This window comes from Suillus bovinus (genome assembly GCF_016758785.1).
Source record: "Suillus bovinus strain UH-Sbo-P2 chromosome Unknown EDB93scaffold_22, whole genome shotgun sequence".
NCBI lineage: Eukaryota > Fungi > Basidiomycota > Agaricomycetes > Boletales > Suillaceae > Suillus > Suillus bovinus.
In genome coordinates this window covers 415,619-436,754 of record NW_024542078.1, presented here as the reverse complement: position 1 = coordinate 436,754, position 21,136 = coordinate 415,619, and the positions used below count along the sequence as shown (strand labels likewise).

The 21,136-nt window shown below is 44.6% G+C and overlaps 4 protein-coding genes across 4 annotated transcripts; 1 reads left to right on the top strand and 3 right to left on the bottom strand.

Annotated features, from left to right (window-relative positions):
* Nucleotides 1-6,491: 6,491 nt before the first annotated feature.
* Nucleotides 6,492-10,877, bottom strand: EDB93DRAFT_1103448 (uncharacterized protein; the record flags this gene model as incomplete). Its single annotated transcript, XM_041447310.1, has 16 exons — nt 6,492-6,635; nt 6,670-7,047; nt 7,072-7,340; nt 7,446-7,488; nt 7,558-7,629; nt 7,760-7,867; nt 7,923-8,234; nt 8,290-8,708; nt 8,985-9,033; nt 9,087-9,245; nt 9,299-9,354; nt 9,379-9,652; nt 9,755-9,903; nt 9,959-10,379; nt 10,458-10,691; nt 10,716-10,877. 16 exons carry the CDS (start codon nt 10,875-10,877, stop codon nt 6,492-6,494), a joined length of 3,249 nt encoding a protein of 1,082 aa, XP_041308509.1.
* Nucleotides 10,878-13,734: 2,857 nt separating this feature from the next.
* EDB93DRAFT_1249763 (uncharacterized protein) lies at nt 13,735-14,715 on the top strand (the record flags this gene model as incomplete). Its single annotated transcript, XM_041452909.1, has 1 exon — nt 13,735-14,715. One exon carries the CDS (start codon nt 13,735-13,737, stop codon nt 14,713-14,715), a length of 981 nt encoding a protein of 326 aa, XP_041308508.1.
* A 3,990-nt stretch (nt 14,716-18,705) lies between these two features.
* On the bottom strand, nt 18,706-19,615 carry EDB93DRAFT_1249762 (uncharacterized protein; the record flags this gene model as incomplete). Its single annotated transcript, XM_041452908.1, has 3 exons — nt 18,706-18,987; nt 19,038-19,186; nt 19,237-19,615. The coding sequence occupies 3 exons, from the start codon at nt 19,613-19,615 to the stop codon at nt 18,706-18,708; spliced, it is 810 nt and encodes a 269-aa protein (XP_041308507.1).
* A 327-nt stretch (nt 19,616-19,942) lies between these two features.
* Nucleotides 19,943-20,821, bottom strand: EDB93DRAFT_1249761 (uncharacterized protein; the record flags this gene model as incomplete). The annotated part of the gene is made up of 1 exon (XM_041452907.1): nt 19,943-20,821. The coding sequence occupies one exon, from the start codon at nt 20,819-20,821 to the stop codon at nt 19,943-19,945; it is 879 nt and encodes a 292-aa protein (XP_041308506.1).
* Between the last annotated feature and the right edge of the window lie 315 nt (nt 20,822-21,136).

Here is a 21,136-nt window from a genome sequence, read left to right as displayed (position 1 = left end):
TCTTATATCCTCCTTTGTCTTCTTGATCAATCCTGTACAACCATTACATCTATATATTGCAACTTAGGCTAGAATCAAACTATTTACTGATGAGTGATACATAAGGGCTAGCCTTGCTTTTATATAGGTAAATGCAGTGTGGCCTGTCTGCTAATGAAAGAGTCTTCAACTGGCCAGCCATGCATCTGCCTACTGCAGAGCTTTCCTGGCCGGTTATCATATACAAGCTAAACACTGGCCAGCCTGGCCTTTGTATAGGTAAATGCAGTGTGGCCAATCTGCTAATGATATAGTCTTCCACTGGCCAGTGAAGCTCTGCCTGGAAGACTATTTCATTAGCAGATCGGCCATACTGCATCTAAATATGTACAAGCCAGGCTGGCCAGTGTGTAGCTTTTATATCATACCTGGCCAGGGAAGCTCTGCAGTAGGCAGATGTATGGCTGGCCAGTGCAAGACTATTTCATTAAGTAGCTTGGCTTGTACACATGTAGATACAGTGAAGCTGGTCTGCTGATGAAATAGTCTTGCACTGGCCAGCCATGCATCTGCCTACTGCAGAGCTTCCCTGGCCAGTTATCATATAAAAGCTAAACACTGGCCAGCCTGGCCTTTGCATAGGTAAATGCAGTGTGGCTGGTCTGCTAATGAAATAGTCTTGCACTGGCCAGCCATACATCCACCCACTGCAAAGCCTTACCAGCCAGCTGTCATACACAAGCTACACACTGGCCAGTCTAGCTTGTACATACGTAGAGGTAGTATGGCCGGTCTGCTGATGAAATAGTCTTGTACTGGCCAGCCATGCATCTGCCTACTGCAGAGCTCCTCTGGCCGGTTATCATATACAAGCTAAACACTAGCCAGCCTGGCCTTGACATAGGTACATGCAGTGTGGCCAATCTGCTAATGAAATGTCTTCCAGGCAGAGCTTCACTGGCCAGTGGAAGACTATATCATTAGCAGATCGGCCACACTGCATGTACCTATGTCAAGGCCAGGCTGGCCAGTGTTTAGCTTGTATATGATAACTGGCCAGAGGAGCTCTGCAGTAGGCAGATGCATGGCTGGCCAGTTGAAGATCTTTCATTAGCATGGCTGGTGAAGCTCTGCAGTAGGTGGATGTATGGCTGGCCAGTGCAAGACTATTTCATCAGCAGACCAGCTTCACTGCATCTACACATGTACAAGCCAAGCTGGTTAATGAAATAGTTTGCACTGGCCAGCCATGCATCTACCTACTGCAGAGCTTCACCGACCAGTTATGATGTAAGACATACACACTGCTAAACCTGGCTCATACATATGAAGATACAACATACAAGCATATTATATCCTGGTCAGCATCCATTTTACATGATAATGATTGTCATATTATATACCTGCCAGCAGCCATCCTACATAATAATGATTGATATATTACATCCTGGCTAGCACTCATCCTACATGAATGAGATTGGCCCAATATATTACCAGCCAGCATCTATCCTACATGAAACAATGAGGCTCAGGTGATAATCATGTAGTACACTGGTCAGCATCTATCATACATGTACCAGCTGAGGCTGGCTAGCCATGATTCTATGGTGTTTTTGCACATCCAGGGCCACAGGTCTATGTGAGAGATGACTGAAGTATGTGACGTGATGGTCTCACGACCAGCAGCATGTGGAAGCGGGAATTCATATATGGCTCCACTGATCTCCCCCCTAATCACCTCATACTTCACCCCCTGCCGCCTCCTCGTCGATCAATGGCATCAGGCGATCTCAGCCGCAAGTAAGGATTCGACAGTCATCTCTCACGATTACATTTGTGAGATTCTAATACGGGAGTTAAGCTCAATCAGTCAGAAAAGTGCACAAATACCTCCTGCTGCACTTCCATCCATGCTGGAGCCAACCATAGCTCTGTCGCCTCCTCCCATACCACTTACTTCACAGCTGGTTACAACCATCCCCGTGTCGCTTACGGTGCCTCCATCTGTGCCTGCCAGTGCAATAATTGTCGCCCTGTGGCTTTGTCATACCCCTTTTGTAGAGTCTGTCCCTGCAAAACACAATTACTCCATTTGATTACTCATATGTTCACCTTTATTATTTGTTTACAGGTCATACAGTGATGTTGATGTATCAATAACCTATAATGTATAGTGTTGCTTCCATACATTAATTCCACCAGTTGATAGCTTGCCAGGATACATAGTAGTGATATATCAGTAGGTGGATCCGTGTCTCGGCACTTGTTCCTGGCCTTCTTTGGTTCCTGACTCCCATGTTGGTGGAGGAGAGGGTCGTAGCTGTATTTTAAAAGTGTGTCCCCCCTCCGTGCCTGTCTCAAAATCGAGTGCTACATCAACTTCGGTGTCTCGAGCGTGGCATGTGAAGCATCCCGCAAGCCTACGACTCCGAATCAACACATCCCTTGACTCAAAAAAACTAAAGCAGTGCCAACCCATCTCGAGATGAAACTTGTAAACATCTTTGGGGCTCTTCGAATCAGTAATGCCCACCGCTTTTTAAAACTTTCCACTGAGCTGTGCATTGCTTAGGCAGTCTAGTACGTCTTCTTGGAATTCATCTTCTGCGTCAATATTTGATGGGAATTTGTGCACGCGCATGAAGGAAAGGAAGGTGTTTCCTTGTCATCCTGAACAGATAAGAGTGAATATCAATGCGCATGTGAGATGACTCACGGGTGATCAGAGACGTTGAAGTCTTGTCAGATGAGTGCAACATCATTAAGGCGGATTGCCACACCGAGAGCTTCAGGGAATTTGGAGAATTGGATCTTGTCTATCATGCCAGAGAAAGTGACTATGATGTCGTCAAAATAAGGGAGGAGTATGTCGCATCTATAAAGAAGTTCAAGATACAAGAATATGAACAAAAAGGCACACACGACCGACTGAACGTGTTTGCATCCACGAGACATTTTCATCTGATCAAAAGAAAAAAAACAATCTCAAGCTCCACGAATAGGTCTACGGCGTCTGACGCTAGGAAGAATGTAGCGCATTCTAAGTCGAGGTTGTGTAAGTCTTCGATAGTGCCAGAGACTGAGCGGGCTTTGATTCAGCCGCATTTAAATCAGTCGCTGGTGCTGGTATTAGGACTGGTTATTCACCCCTTTTGACGGATGTTATACTCCTCTCCTGCTTCAGCAGCAAGATGAGATGACGAACTGATTCATGTCTGAGCCAAGAATCAAGTTCAGAGATTTTGGATGTAGGAGGGAGGAGAGATGCGAAAAGAAGGCGACAGCAGAAGCTTCCTCAAGACCTCATAGTTCAGTATTGGAGTAGGTCATAGTGAGAATAGAGAGCACATATTACAGTGACATATTTCCATATGATATGGGTCACCCGACCTACATAATATCCCGTATAAGATGAGCCAGCGGACTATGGGCCGATGTTATGTATATCCCCAATGTTGATGGATGGGCCGGGAGGGATATTATTTCCGATGGAGACGGGTGGGCCCATCTATGCTGATATTATATATATCCTTGAAGATGTCAGGTGGGCTGATGTAATGGTTTATTGTATAGATGGGTGGGCTGATGTACAGGAACTATTTTGTACACAGGTGGGCCGAGGGAGTGGTGGAATATGTATTATATAGATAGGTGGACAGATGTAAGGGTTTATTGTATAGATGGGTAGGCCGACATACTGGAATTATTTTGTAGACGGATGGGCCGAGGGAGTGGTGGAATATTCATTATATAGATGGGTGGGCCGAGGTAGTGAGATATCTGTCTGACATTCACGGATTACCGAGTCCCAGATGCCCAAAAACCGAATCCCATTGTGCAACATCCATTCCAGACACCCGAACACCCCAAGCTCAAGACTGGAAACTGGAAACTTGTGAAAATGTGTGAAATTTCTATTTCCTGACACCAAACACATGAACACATGAACACCCAAAGCCTGAAGCTTGAAGTCCATTTATCAAATTACTGAGTGCTGAGTGCTGACAAACCTGAAGCCTGAGACCCAAAATCCAAAGCCTGGAACCCAAAAACATGTATGCAAAATGTCCATTTTTCATTCATTGCACAAATCACTGAGTGTCAAGTGCCAAAATCCGAAACTCAAGACCCAGTACACAAATCACCAAGTACTGAGTGCTGAAGGCCGAACCCCAAAGTCTGAGGCCCGAAACCCGATGTTCAAAACCCAAAAACATGTATATAACATATCCATTTTTCAGTCATTGCACAAATCACCGAGTGTCGAGTGCCAAAACCCAAAACTTGAAACCCGGTATGCAACATGCCCATTTTTCATTTCCATTAAACAAATCATCAAATGCCGAGTGCCAAGGCACAAAGCCCGATGTCCAAAGCCCAAAACCCGAAGCCCGAGACCCGAAAATATGTATACAACATATCAATATCTCCCTCACTGCACCAATCACCAAGTGTCAAGTACTGAAACCCAAAACTCAACACCCAGTACACAAATCTCCAAGTGCCGAGTGCCGAGGCCTGAAGCCCGATGTCTGAAGCCCAAAACCCAAAGAATGACACCTGAAAATATGTAAACAACATATCAATATTTCCCTCACTGCACAAATCATCAAGTGTCGAGTACCGAAACCTGAAACTCAACACCCAGTACACAAATCACCAAGTGCCGAGTGCCGAGGCCCGAAGCCCAATGTCCGAAGCCCAAAACCTGAAGCCTGAAACCCGAAAATATGTATCCAACATATCCATATTTCCCTCACTGCACCAATCACCAAGTGTCAAGTACCAAAACCCGAAACTCGACACCTGGTACACAAATCACCAAGTGCTGTGTGCTGAGGCCCGAGCCCCAATGTCCAAAGCCTGAAACCCGAAGCCTGGAACCCAAAAATATGTATATAACATATCAATATTTCACTCATTGCACAAATCACTGAGTGTCGAGTGCCAAAACCCGAAACTTGAGACCTGGTACACAGGTGCTGGGCTCAGAACCACTGATTTTCATACTCATGTCATTCTTGTCAATTGGGGATTATTTGAAGACTACGTTAAATGTTAGTCAGTGTCGAGTATGATAATGAATGTATAGTCATACCTTAGTCTGAGAACAAATAGACTGAGGTAGGATGATGCAGGTATGAGGATTATATATTTGTCTGGCATGTTAGCAATGATGTAAAGATGAGGCGTGCATTTGTATATGTGTGCAGTAAGTGAGCATAAAGATAAAAGAATGAATGACTTGTGCAATGACTGAAAAATGGATATGTTATCCATGTTTTCAGGTTTCGGAGTTTGGAGTTTGGCCCTCGGCACTCGGTACTTGGTGATTTGTGTACTGGGTCTCAAGTTTTGGGTTTTGTCACTTGACACTCTGTGATTTGTGCAATGAATGAACAATGGACATTTTGCATACATGTTTTTGGGTTCCAGGCTTTGGATTTTGGGTCTCAGGCTTTGGGTCTATCAGTACTCGGCACTTGGTGATTTGATAAATGGACTTTCAAGCTTCAGGCTTTGGGTGTTCAGGTGTTCATGTGTTTGGTGTAAGGAAATAGAAATTTCACACATTTTCACAAGTTTCCAGTTTCCAGTCTTGAGCTTGGGGTGTTCGGGTGTCCGGAATGGATGTTGCACAATGGGATTTGGTTTTTGAGCATCTGGGACTCAGTAATCCATGAATGTCAGACAGATATCTCACTACCTCGGCCCACCCATCTATGTAACATCCCCCTCCATCAGTCAACCCATCTATATAACATCCCCCTCCATCGGCCCACCCGTCTATATAATGAATATTCCACCACTCCCTCGGCCCATCCGTCTACAAAATAATTCCAGTATGTCGGCCCACCCGTCTATACAATAAACCCTTGCATTGGCCCAGCCCTCTATATAATACATATTCCACCACTCCCTCGGCCCACCCGTGTACAAAATAATTCCTGTACGTCAGCCCACCCATCTATACAATAAACCATTACATCGGCCTACCTGACATCTTCAAGGATATATATAATATCAGCATAGATGGGCCCACCCGTCTCCATCGGAAATAATATCCCTCCCGGCCCATCTGTCAACATCGGGGATATACATAACATCGGCCCATAGTCCGCTGGCCCGTCTTATATGGGATATTATGTAGGTCAGGTGACCCGTATAATACAGAATTTGTCACTGAAGGGGCTCTAGAGAGAACATCAGTGAATAGACTACAAGATGATAAACCAGTGTTTATGATAGACTGAAAGTTGACAACCGGTATGACGTAAGCCTTTTTTTATTGGCTGAGAACCTTTGGCACCCAGCGATTAGGGATGTTGTCAAAATGTTTTATGGAAAAGTAATACAGAAGGATGTAGCTGATAATTGATCTACATAATGCGGGTGATAGCTGGAAGGCTTCACAAGCGAGACATTCCGATATATCTATCGTGGAGACTGCCGTTAAAGTTGTTGCATATGGTCATTGGAAGAGAATTTGGCAGGATGTGCAGGACCTGAACCTAATGCAACAGGGTTGAAGGTCTTCGGTCGTGGGCATGAGGTACCAGTCTGAGCTGACTGGGATCCTTCAGTACAAGTGCTGCTGTACCTCCATGACGAACCGCCAGCACGAGGGTGGGGGAGCCATTTGTCATATATGGGAACTGCCACAGACGTACCCAAGTTTCTATCACCTACCAGCGCACGTTTCTTGTTGAAGATATCATCAAATGAATCTAAGATGGGAGAGGGTTGCTTGTCATGTTCCACAGTCAGGCGGCTTTCATGGTCGTCGCCATCATTCCAATCTTGGCTATCATTCCAGCTCATCTCATGGCCATGACCAGCCAATCCCAATCCTGCTACTTTATCCTGGCAGGCATCCTGTAGGCCTGTAGGTTGGTCCGACTGAGCATCGGGAGTGAATACTAGAGCAGTGGCAGGAGCAGGAGCAGGAGCCAAGGGGTCGGTGGATAAAGAGGGGTGGTGTGGAAGAGAGGGACAGAGAAGAAAACTGGGAGAAGCAGACGGAGAGGTCAGAGGTGGGTTGGACAGGGATGAATCGTCATTTCCACTCTACAACTGAGGTAGTGTTGTGACAGTGCTCATTGTACTAGGTAGCTCCTTGATCATAATGTTGGCTAGTGGCTGCTCATCTTTGCAATGCTTGTGTGAGTCGCCCCCGAACTCGCCATCGACATTAACGGTCATGGACTTTGTCTTAATTCCCTTAACCTTGCACTTTGTTGCCTGTCTGGCAGGAGAGAGTGGGTTCTTAGCTGTTGCTTTGGTACACGTCTTCTCTTTGCCAGCCTTATTCCTTCCGACGGGTTCATGCTCGATGTCTTCATCATCATCTGACTCTGACCCTAATACAGATATCAAATCTCCCATGGCGCTATCATCATCTTGAAACATGCATTCTACAGAGATGCTTTTTAGCCAAGTCCTCAAGATTCAAAGCAGACACTTACAAAATTCCTTGTCAGCACCCACAAATGCCTCATGCATTGTGCCCTTTGAGAATGAGATGTTGTTTAGAAAGACACCGGCTGTTTTCAAGGTAATGGCTCAGTAAACATGAACCTCTTTAGCCTGAGGGTGACGATAGATCCGCCCACACAACTGGAGATCGTCCTGCTCCAACCAAAGGGTATCCTGCCATGACGATCAGCTGCACCTGAAATACGAGCACATATAAAAATGCACATACTACCACTACCATTATATTGGCGCATGCCAAATTTAAGCCTACCATACCTACACCTGACAAAATCAAGACACACACTTCTTTGGTCGCCGCAGATGACCTAAAGTCGTCCAAAATATCCTTGCACTTCTTCATGGGTGTCTGTCCATTGAGTTCTAGTGCATGAATACTGTGAAGATCCAGGATCTGACAGTAGTGATTTGATCAAAATGCTGAAACGGTCAGTCTACCTCACACTCACATCTACAATGGCCTGATTGGAGGTTACGAAAGCTGAAAATACTACAATTCTGTCTGGCTCATCTGGGTGAGTATTTCCAGCTTTGAAGGCGAGGTTAGGAATAAGGCTGCAACCGCTCTCATCCATCGCCAATGGCTGGTGACCGTCAGACTCCAAATGGTATTTCAGAAGTTTAGCTAGGACGTCCAACTTCGTACTTTTGGTGGGGCTGTCGTTCCACTCTTCCAGAGATTTCGGTTTGGTCCATGACCGTTCATCAGTTGGGTTCATATGTGGGTGAAGGATAGACCGCCTGAAATCAACATAGAAATTCTGTTCAAAAAGAGTTTGTTTCTCAGATGACTACATTCTGAACAATTGACTTCACCTTGCTCATCCCTATAATGGGACAGTCATGGATATATCCCCGCGCTATACTCCTCAAATTCTCCATCTCCCAGTCAAGTAGCTTGACTTTTAAGCTATGGTCATGATAGGAAGGGAGGCCTAGGATCCTATTGCCTGAATTGTCAGTGGAATCTATGGTACAAAGGATGACAGCAGGGGAGAACCACTCTCTCATACGGCCTATCCATTGTTTCATTGCAGGCAGGTATTCTTCCTGAGCAGCCTCTGGATTATGGGTGCCGACCAAAATGCCTCGTAGCATCGATCCCTCAACTCCCACCTCTCTCTGTACCTTATGGTCCCGTCTCTGAGTGGCTGCCAATTCTTGGTTCATATTCTTGAGTTGCACAATATCCTTGAATTGCGGAAGCCTAGCAGCTGACCCATAATCCAAAGGTCCTGGCGTTCATCAAATCCAATATCGGCCAAAGTCAGTAACATTCGCTGATTGATGGCATTTAGGCTGGCTTACCGTGGGTTTCATGGTAACCGGTGTTGCAGTCATTGCAACCATCAAGTGAGATCTCTCCTGAAGTCCTCAAGCTGCTACATGTACTTTATTGTATTTCCTTGCGCAGTGAGCTTCATCAAAAAATGTCACATTATATTCATGACTGAAGAGGGTACTGGGGCCCGTTCGTTCAAAACAAGGACTAGCCATTGGCTGCCCATAACTGTCCATATTGCCCTTGATGAAGACAGTGGCTGCATCATCATGCGCTCCCTGCCAAACATAAGGTATTTTATATTCCAATAAGAGACTCAGAAATCACTTACGTTTGTTGTGACCAAAATGATGTGTCGTATTGGAGGTTGCTGGCATTTACTCCAAGCCATTGTCCACCACTGTGAACGTGCGGTATATTTTCCAGTGTAAGGGAGAACGTCAAACATTGCTCGCCTTAGATACCGCTGGATTTCACTCATCCAGTGATGCTGTAAGTTAGGGGGACTCATAATCATGGTGGGTAAGTCTGGAATGTTGCCACCTGTCCTCTGGTGGCAATGTTGTGCTGCAGGGTAACTATCATTGCGTGCATCTGTGCTGGAAGCCGAACAGATTGCTTACAAAATTTTTCAGGAAACTTTTTGTGCTTCCTATAATGCTCTTTATAGTGTGCAAGGCATGCGATCAAACCAACAGCCTGCATGGTTTTTCCAACCCCAACGCCATCCATCAGCATCACTGGTTTACCATCTAAAAACCTGTCAATTAGCCTCAGGATGCCAACTAGCTGATGCCACCAAGGTGACAAAATCTGTGCCGGACTCGTCGGATCATCAAGCCATCGCTGGCCTCCTTCACTCCATGGATCAATGGCGGCATCGGAGTCAGACCGCCTCTGGAAAAAAGGTAGCATCTTCTCTGGCACACCCAGGTATTTTCAAAGGTCATCTTCGCTGCACTTGTCATATTCCTCTACTCCACTCTTCCAATCACGCACATCCATATCCTCTGTGAAGTCTATCACCACCTCATCACCATCAAGCGGCACCATTGCAGTAAGTGTGGTCTCGATCAAAAGTTCGAGCTCTTTGACTTCTTGTTTGGTGGCCAGCTTGTCAAGCACATCCCATAGAGGTTTAGGGAGTCCTAAACAATCACTTTCAGTCATTGTGTACATATCAGTCACATATGGTTCACTGACTTCCTATCGATTCTGCTTTGGCAGGATCTTTCTTGGCAGCAGCCAGCATCACATTGACCTGTTCATGGCGCGCATCAAGGTTCTTGGCCGTATCCTGATCTTTAAACACGCTAAGAAGGGTGACCAAGGTCTCTAGCTTCTTCATGTAAGTGCGGATGCTGGCCATCGTAGGTTTTGCATTTGCAGCCATGATGACTGCCCGAAGGTTAGTTCCCGCGCTAAGCCATTGCTCTTCAACTTTCTGAGTTTTCTTGTTGATGCTGTTAGCCTGCCTTTTGATCGCCTTCCTATACCTGCTCCATGTTGATACCAGCACTGTACTGACAAACATCACGATGGGTAGTGCAAGGAAGGATCCATTGGTGAATGCATCGTCACCAAACAAGACATCAGCTAGTTTGATGGAGACAATCTGCTTGACCTATGCAGCTTCCATCATTGGAAACTAAGTACATGGCTATATCATGTTATGAGAAAGATGGATTGGCACATAACTTACATCGTCTGTGATCTTGTAATTCAACCTGGCCATGAAATTGTGGGGTGCACAACCACTGTCTTTGAAGATCTCATTGACCAACTTGTTGATATTCCATTTGGCCCATGAATTCTTAACCCAGGTGTTCCACAAACAATGACCTTCATGGTTATTATCTTGTCGTTTAACAGCATAGTATTCAGCAGGTTCCTCAGCCATTTTACAGTTGTTAATGAAAGCTTCGACTGCCTGAGCCTTGCCCATGGTTCATCCAGTAACGTCATAATATGTGGCCGCAACAGTCACATCCTCGCCACGGTCGTACACCCATGGCTCGCCAAGAACATGTGTCACAGACTGCCACACCGGATTGGACCATGGGAGGGCTGAATTGGCGATCCAGAGTTGGATGAGAGCAAGAGGGAATGGAATGATTGGCATTTTGGAGCTAGATCTTTGGGGGCATCAGCGAGCTCTCTTATTCTGCCATCCCACAAGGCTGTTATTTGGCATGCACCTGGGCCAGAATGAGAAATCCGAAATTTGATAGGCTTGCATTATGATAATTTCCCTTGCCTCAAGGCTCAGGCCCAACCAGTGCTGACTCGGATACTATCGATCATCATCATATTGGTGAACGCTAGCTATGATTACTAGTATCAGTTGCGGTCCATTCTTTATGAAAAAGCATGACTCACGAAATTACATCGGGTGCAAAAGACTTGAGATCTGCAGTAGTAGTGAATGACTATCAAGCTGGTAATGATGATCCAAATACTACAACTTGCAGGCTTTGTCGGTTTTGTGATGCCAGTCAAAGATGTGCAAAATGCAATGACTCAACTGCTTACAGAGCTCTGAGCATGCAGAGCAGACTCGCAAGATTTCCCGAGTCATAAGAACTTGAGTAATTGAACTGCTCGAGGCACTCTCTCATTGGTGATCACACTAGTGTGTGGATTTATTTTGGAGTCAAACTCTTCGAGCTGAAGTTTCCAGGGAACTCCGCTTGATTTATCACCCTGAGATCTTGGCGTAAAATTGATTTGATGCTTAGTACACACTTGGCTGTAGACTAACTCTGTGAACTTTATGCTATCTGAATCCTTTATGACTTGTTTTGTGAGTCATGCTTTTTGGCATGGAAGCATGGTAATGCAACTACTTAGCAGTGTGCCTCACAGAAATGATGGACGATCGCATCTGAATTGCACGTAAACTGTACAATCCTTCAAGTTAGTAACAATCCATTTGTGAGTCACTTTTTTAAGTACTGTATAGTTTACAAAACTGCAAATTGAATCTGCCTCAAGACATCTAGATCTGCACCATAGCATGAGCAGTCACTAGCCATCCTGGAAGCCTCTCAATGTGTTGTATATCATCTGACCAACAAGTATAATTGAATCAGATACACTATGGTGATGAAATCATCTCATCTTATGTGAAATTGAAGGATGAAGGCGAAACAAAACAGGCTGAAGAGCATACCATGAGAGCGAAAATCGAGTACATGGTGTCATAAATGGTGAATGGCATGGATGGAAGTGAATGACAGCCGCATCTGCATAAAATGATATAGATATAATTACTGTCATCAGCTGAAGGGTAAAAGTCGGCCCTACTAGTTGCAAAAAAGAAATACCCCCTCTAAAATCTCTAAACCTGATCCATGAGTTCGTCATCTTGCTGCTGAAGCAGGAGAGGAGTGTATGCATCCGTCAAGAGGATGGATAGCTAGTCTTGATACCAACACTAGCTGCTGATTTAAACACGCCTGAATCAAAGCCCACTCGGTCCCTGGCACTACTTATTGAAGACTTACACAACCTCGGTTTAGAATGCACTATGCTCTTCTTAAGGCAAGATGCTGGGCCAAACGCCGTCGACCTATTCGTTGAACTCGAGATTAATTTTGTTGATCGTCATATGATAGTAGTAAGTCGCGTGGACACAAATGTGTTTAGTCGGTCACGTGTGTGTACACTTACAGACAGTCATACTGCTCCTCTGACGATGTACGGACATCACTGTCACTAATCTTTGGCAGGATAGACAAAAAAATTTCAAATTCCCCTAAGCTCTCGGTGTGGCCTTGCTGCAAACTCATCTGACAAGACTTCACTAGCCCATGAGTCATGTCTGTGACAATCGCATTGGTATTCAGAAATCCTGACTCGGTTACCGTTTCTCACGGAAATGGCGGGAATTTTCTTTTTTTGTACTCAGACTCAAACTCAATCTAGAGCTATCTTCATTGAAAGTCTCACAACAGTCACATCTACTAAGTCAAGTCATTCTTTAAATTCCGTACAGACATACAGCAACATTTTGCATTGGGCTGTCGCTAATTGATTATGTATGTGATTAATTTTCAACTTGAGCAGCACATCATTTAATTCATAATTGTAGCGAGTTACATTGGCAAATTTTTATGTGCACCTTCTAGGGTTCGGTTGGCAGTTACTGGGGCTCTTCACCAATTGAATTCATCCAGAGCTGCTGATGCGCAGTATAACCTTTTGACATCATAGGTCAGCTCCCACGACACCACTTCACATTCAACAGCCCAGATATCGCTTGAATCCACTACCCCATTTATGTGTCTCTTGCCCAAGGCCCTCCGAGTCATACGGTCATCTGCACGTGGTAAGTCTGTTCTTCATTATTCTCCATGAGGAACCAAAGGGCTAATCCAAGTGTACTCAGGCTTGCCACTTAAATATGAGCGACTCATCAGCAGTTGAGTCGCTTCAAATTCCCCAAATCTTAATCACCCATGACCTGCCAGATTCCCCGACCGTGTTATATTGATAAACTTTCTGTGGAAATCCTGTCTGAAGTATTCATTCTAGCCGCACATGACACACCCAATGAATCCATTTAAAGTGTCATGGTGCCACATGTACTTGCATTGGTGAACCGGTACTGGAGAACAGTCGCACTCTGCACTCAGAGCTTGTGGTCAAGCCTTGTTATTGATCTTCACAAGATCATACACAACCAAACCAGTGGGGGCTTGTCACCATTTCCCACAATGATTGCACGATCAGGACGATCCTCAGTGGATATTATTATAAGAGCTCAACAAGGCCCAATGTCGGGTACTGAAGAAATGATGTAAGACGCATCTTGATTTTGGCTGAGTACGAGTATCTAAATGTCTGCCTTTAGGAAAAGAAAAAGGGGTTTCACGAAAACAATGTCCTAATATGCTGACTGTATGCCCGCTATTTTCAACCTCTTATTTTGTGAGATGTATCGGTGGCGTTCACTTGAAATCGTCAGTGATACCTGGATGCCGATTCACAGCGCCCTTCAACTTCTCAATGAGTGCAGGACAGAGGGCTCAAGTGCTTTATGCCTTGAATCCATAAGTCTCAAGAGAACCAATGACTACCTCTCTCACCTCTGGCTTTTCTGTCCACGCATAATGAAGATGGTGGAAGGGATTATGTTTGCCAATTTGATTGGACCTACCAGTCAAGGTGTTTCAGTGCAATCCCTCCCACTTCCAAAATTGCGAAACATAGCTCTATATGGTGTTCATTTGAACTGGACAAATTTCCTTCATTATACTCTTGGTGCACCTCCCAATCAGTCACTTACTGTCAGTAGCTCTATGCAGTCGCTGGAGCTTTCCTATCACAGCGGAGAAGTAAGGCCAATGCCTGATGAGTTTTCAGGGATCTTTGAAGCTTGTCCTTGCCTGCAAAACCTTGTCCTTAGGTTCTCTGGCCTGTTGACCGGACTTTCATGTCCCATATCACTTCTGCTGCTTCAGCGGCTTCACTATGGATATTTTTTTCTTGGAGATGACATCAGGCTGTTCAGTGGGCTTCATGCCCCCAACCTGATAAAATTTTCCTTGGAGGGTCGAAATTTATCTGGTACCACCCATTCGCCTATCGAGGATGATGGTGAAGATGACAAAGCTGACAGCCTTTTGAAATACTGTGTGGCTCATCACTTGTTCCCAAAACTGCAGGAATTGTCGCTCTACAATGTCAACGCACCGGTGGCCACGTTCACTCTCCTCATGGATGCTATTCCCACGCTCCTTCATCTGTTGTTACATCGCACACCAAATGCGATCTTGGCACTGTCGCCCATACAGAAGTCTTTGGCAGATCATAGTATGCCCTTCCCTGTCCTTAAGTCCATCCGTATCTTCCCAAATTCGCATAAGGACAGTCTTATCGCTACACTGAAACGGTGCAGTAAAAGCGCCCCAGATTTGCTGAGTGGCAATGTGAAGAGATTATGGAAGGTGGAATAACGGTGTTTTTTGGTTGCCTAGTGCAACACTGTATAGTGTAAGAGCGTGTTGACATTTAACAGGCAGTAAATAATGCGATGTTACATCCACATTGGCAAGAGAGCTACTAAAAGAGATACACGACTGGAACTTATTAGAAAAATCTAAATCGACAAAGTGCACAGGGATGTATCTTAGATGAGCTCATGCCAATACTAACACCAATCCCATCTCCAATTATACCATCACAAAATAAGCCAATAATGTATACAAAACTATTGGTGTCAGGATGTACCCAGTGAATACATGCTGAAATTCTGACAATCTTGCATAAACCTTACTACCTCACAGTTCTAAGCATTCTGTGCTTCAAAGGACGAGTTTGCATCAATCTTGAAAAATATCGAAAGCTAGTACGTCTGACACAGCAATCACCTTGTGTACATCTATGATCTCTAGATGTAGCTGACACCTTCTATATACCTCATTTGCAATGCAGTGGACTTGCACCTGGGACAGTTTTCCACGAAGGGTTGGTACTCTGTGAATCAGTCGCATCTGGAATAGGACTGGTAGCGAACTCTGAGGACTAGTACTGGAGATCTGCCAGTTCTCTGAAAGATAGAGGGTGAGAGGGTCGCGAGCCTCCGTGCCAGTCTCGAAATAGAGTGCTAAATTGCCTTCAGCATCTCGGGCATGGCATCCGAGGCATCCCACAAGCTTACGACTCCGACTCAACACATCCCTTGACTCAAACAAACCTATCAAAATGTACCAATGTAAAGCAGCGCCAACCCCTCTCCATATGATTCTCATGGACATATTTGAGGCTCTTATAATCCACAACGCCCACCTCTTTCATAACTTCTACTGAGCTGTGCACTGCTTAAGCAGTCTATTATGTCTTCTTGGAATTCATCTTCTGCATTACTATTCAATGGGAATTTGTGCACGCGCACTAAGGAAAGTGAGGTGCTTCCTCGTTCGAGTCATCTTGAGCAGATAAGAATGAATATCAATGTGCATGTGAGATGACTCATGGGTGATCAGAGACATTGAAGTCTTGTCAGATGAGTGCAACATCATTAAGGCAGATAGCAACACCGAGAACCTCGGGAAATTTGGAGAATTGGAGTTAGATCTTGTCTATAGTGCTCAAGAAAGTGACTGTGGTGTCGTCGAAATGAGGGAGGCCGGTGTAGAAAGCTGATTCCTGCTGGGCTCAGCAGAAATCATACTACCTAGACAACAAATATTTAGGTAGATCTTAGCATGACCTAGTCTGCTATACTTGCAGAGAAAGTGCGTTTGATCCTAAAGGGATTGCTAATTGGTATCAGTAGTAAAAATGTGTCAGTAATGCAAATAACAAAATGTCTGATGGTGCGAAACGATGTCTGAAGGTACTTATCCAATGTCCGAAGCCAAAGTGCGATGTCCGAGATTTCAGACTTTCGGACTTCACAATAATGGGTTGGAACTTTATAACGAGTGTCGGATTGCGAGCGGTATGCGCGAGTATAACGAGTGACAGAGTATAACGGTGAACGAATGGTAATATTTCGCAATGCAACTAAGAACTACGGGAATATTCTGGGTGATTCACAGAGTCGGGAAACGGCTCCTAACTACTGGATCATGATTGCTACAGGTCACTACAGAGTATTTAAGTAAGTATGTAGAAATTCGGAGTACTACAGGCGAAGATAGTAGCAATATATTTCGGGTCCGATGTCCTATGTAATAAGACACAAGGTGCTGCAGACATGTAATAACACGGTCCGAATGTCAGAAAATGTGCACGGGAACAACTACACACCTAGTGAGGCTAGTTCGGATTGACAAGACACGGGATGGACAAGTGTGTGCGAAGTGCAATCGGCCAATGCAATGTCCGAAGGTCTGATGCACCAGGTCCGATACAGAGTGGCTCGTACATGTGTGGAAGTGTGTTGGACATGTGTGCATATGTTTTGGGTGTTGACGTGAGTATAAAAATATGTAGTTTCGAGCCCAACACCGCAACCATCGCTACACCAGGGACGATCCACAAGATGAATGCCCAGTTAGCCAAATTGTCCCCGAGATCTATGAACGGTTCATCTTTGATGTCATCGAACAAGCACCCAACAGGAAATATATGCGGGAGGGTTCATACCTGACCATCCCTGTCCACAGACACATTGATCTGGCATGGCCAGAGCTGTCATTCGATCAAGCTCAGTCCTGCTTCAGCAGCAAGATTTTGAACTTATTCAAACCCCCAAGAACTGGGTTCAGAGACTTTGAATGTAGGAGGGAAGGAAAATAAAGAAAGAATACAATATAAGAGGGTTCCTTGTGGATCAGCATGGGAGTGACTCATAGCGAGAGAGAGTATTGGTGAACACTCAATACTAGACTTTGCATGCAGATGTCATCAGCATAAGCTGACGTAAGCTCTGGATAAAACACTATTACATAACTGTTGATCTGAATATGGTCATTCAATCGTCCATCTTGATCAACTACAACCATAAAGGGAACATTTACAGTAGGAAAATAAATTATATCAAATTAAATGTACCCATTTATATTGAACTCTCAGATCAAAAACATGTCTCACATTTTAAATATACCTCAAGTCGGCATCAATGTAGAAAATATGGTAAGCTTATCACACGTAAAATATCTCATCTGCTGCAATATACTCAATTTCAGACACAACTTGAATACCTTGCAGCAAAGGTAATAATGTGTTCAGTCCTGCTGAGATGTGTGTCTACGAGGCGACACCAAACACCAATATGGAGACCTTGAGTGTGTAGAATGGTGAGAGTGCATGCAGGAGGAAGATGGGAATGTAGACGGGACATGCTGAGATGTGTGTCTATGAGGCGACACCAAACACTGGTCTGGATACTTTGAGTGTGTAGAAGTAATGTGAGGTGAGCACTCACATTTAGGAGGTCGCGCTAGAGCAGAAGACCCATTAGACACCACATGTTGAGGTGATGGTTGATGAAGAGACTTCAACTGGCTTTTCCTCACTGGGGGCCACTAAGGTTTCCCCAGTTTTTTTCAACTGGTCTGCATGTCCACCTTGGCCTCGCGTAGATCTCTCACTTCATTGAGTACCCTCAGAGACTTTGTATGAGCGCCTGGCCCTCTTCTTTGGAGGCATTGAGCAACAAGGCAGGAAGTGTCAAGAATATTGTCACCACCAATTAGTACCCAGAGTATATCACATAAGCTGATGCTTGATGTACTAAACTAGCACAACAGAGTACATGTACAGGTACGGTATGACTCCAAATGTAGTAATAATAATTAGAGGGTACAACAAGTTGAGGTTTGACAGTAGGAGTTGAAGGATATTAAGAAATACGAGAAGCATAAGAGACTTGAAAATTGTGAGAAGACAAGAGGCTCCAGAGTCCATAATGCAGAGCACCAGCACTCGGAAAGAGGATTGTGGAATGAATGTATGGGAAAAAAGTTCAGAAACCTTCTCATTGCCTCTTCCAAGTCGTTCATTTGTTCTGTTTTTTTTGTGAGGAATGAGACAGCAAAGGCTCGGAAAGTGCTGTAGAGGGTATTGGAGGATCTGCTAATGATTTGCTAAGACAAGCAGAACGATGTGGTAAAGAATCAGATGGCCCTGCTGAGGGGGTGTGAAGGGCATGAGATGCTGATGTGCGGGGGTGAAGACTCTGGGATTGTCCTAAACTTAAAGGAGGTGGTTCTTCACCAATAGATCTCATAAATCTATCAAGTAGGTTGAGGACTTCAGCGTGGGTCATCTCTGCCTGATTTTGGGGCACATTCACACCATAAACCATGGTGCCCCATTTTTGCACAAAGGTTGGAATTCCACGAAGTATTTAGATGTCTTGGCGACCAAGAATCTGCCTTGCATCAAAACCCCCATCTTCCTGAAACAGATTGTACTCAGAGGCAAATGGTTATCTGCATTGCCCAAAGCTTCATAAGTGCTCGCCCATGGCAAAGTTTGCTGGGACCAGGTGGGTGCTAATTGGCCATGTGGCCCCCAATACTTAGCAACAAATTCAAAGAAAATGTAAAATAAGGTTTGAGGTCATCACTGGGCCGGTGTTTGATTAGATCTGTATCGAAGTTGACATTCTGCAGAGCATTGACAGCCTGTGGAACAAGGTCAACATTGTTGTCCGCCTTGGAATTGTCCACATTGTTCAGATCAGTGTCCTGGCCTGGGATGTTGGCACCATCCCCAAGTGGGGCTAAATCCAGCATAGCCTGAAGAATATGGATAGAAATGTAGGGCATGGTCCCCTGAAAAAATGAAATAAATAATGAATAGCTAAAAATATGCCAAAACTTACTGTACCATGCAAATAGGTGCCAGTCATGCCTTCCGCTAGAATTGAGGCATGATTGAAATCGATGAAGTAACCAATACCGTCATGAACAATAAAATTATTGGGACTGAGGTCCCCATGCAAGACTCGCTTCTTAATCATCATGTGATGAGCTGAAAATAAAAGGTTGATACAAGTATTTTGCATGCTCAATAAGACTCACCAACTACAAAGGCATGGAAGGCGGTGAGCAATTCTTGTCTAGAGCTGAATTTAGATAATGGCTCTCTACAGGGGGACAAGAGAATGTGGAGGTGGAATCTGTTGCGGAACATCAAGTCATCCCGATGGCCCATGTCGTATTGGCTGCGAATGCATGCTGTACAGTCAGGCTCCCCTTTGTAATACACATCCCAATGGTCTACAAGTTCAACAATGTTAGGGATGCCCTTGACCATCTCCAGGATGGTTGTTTCATGCATTCTCTTCTCCTCTGTCACCCAACAATCTTTTAAAGCATCCTTATTCCCTGCCTCATCAACGACACGATAACAAACCATTCCACGATAGAAAAGCCCATGGCTCTTCCATAGAACCTCCATAATGGAATACATTTTGTTGTGGTTGTCCTTCACCCAGCCCTTCACCCTGTGTGCTAAATTAGGATGAGTTCCTGTGCATGCAGCATTACACATGTGAATTGTTGAATCAAAACCCAAATGGTGAATATCCGATAAAATGAGGGTGCCCAACATCTTTGTGAATTGCACAGGGCCCATGTTTTGATGGATGTGAAAAGGATGGGATATGATGAGACCAGAGTGGTCAAAGTAATGTGCATGAAGCTAATTGGCACAAATCGAATACCCAACAATGAATTGACACCATGGTTGTTCTCTTAGCATTAGGTAGGCTTTGGTCGTAGATCCTCAGAGCACTGGTATATTTTGCTTTTTAGCGAGATCACTGGAGGTATGCTCTACAAAGGACAGGACGTCTGCCCATGTCTTTCCCATGTTTTTGATGGCAAAATTAAACAGGGCTATGTTGGGCTTCTGGCACTGGCAGTTGTATTTGTCTGGTATAGGAGAGGTGGAGAACTCTGCAGACCAGTACTGGGATCCAGCTGATATATTGAAAGGGAGGTGGGGTTTCAGTTTGTGATGCAGGTGATACTGGATGGTGTAGAAGAGACATTGAAACTCTTTTTCAGTTGTCGCGGGCACCTGCCTGTGTCTTTTCTTTGATCCAGAAGGCTTGTACTCTTGGGAACTCCATGTTTCTGTTTCAGATTGACCATGGATCACCAAGTCAAAAGAGGGCTCTATGCCAAGCACTGCACCCTTAATCTCTGCATCATTAATATCCATATCATCGTCATCTGTATCATCATTCCCTGCATCCTTATCATCTGTATCATCATCCTCTGTATCCTCATCCTCTATGCCACTATCCTTGGTATAGTCATCTTGTTCATACTTTGCACCACGAGTACATTTGATTCCTTTTCTCCTGCGATAAAATTTCCATTTGTCTCTGGAGTATGCAGATGGTCCTGTTTTGTCATACTGAATTGTCTTGATCTTGCTTAGTTGGAGAGTAGTTTTTATCACAAGACGATGAAAAATGGAGTTCTCCAATGGTATTCTGGCAACCCTTCCAATACCTTCATGAATCAAGCTGTTTTTCAGCTCTTGCCTGAGGAGAGCTTGCATAGTATCTAATGTGCATGGGCCAGAAGGGACACCAACAGAGCTTATCATTGCATAGAGCAAGAATTTGTCGATGTCGGATTGCCAGGATGACATGGATGACTGCATTGTCCAAGTCAGGTGGTCACGTTCAACTTGTTGTTCAGGCATACAACTACCAATTGGGCAGTGTCCAGGCACATTCCTTATCTGTTACCAGCATGGACCAAAACATATGCCTTTCTCCATTTCCCAATCTTTGCTGACTGTCCATGTGCTACCATCTTGTAGTCCTGTGTTTCATGGCTGTCCTTCCCATTGCCTGCTAAGGCCATCTGCTATGACATTTAACTTACCTGATACATGGTGTACATCTATTATATTGTGTGCCAAAATTCCATCTCGCCATCTTGTGTGTGCCACATTGAGTTG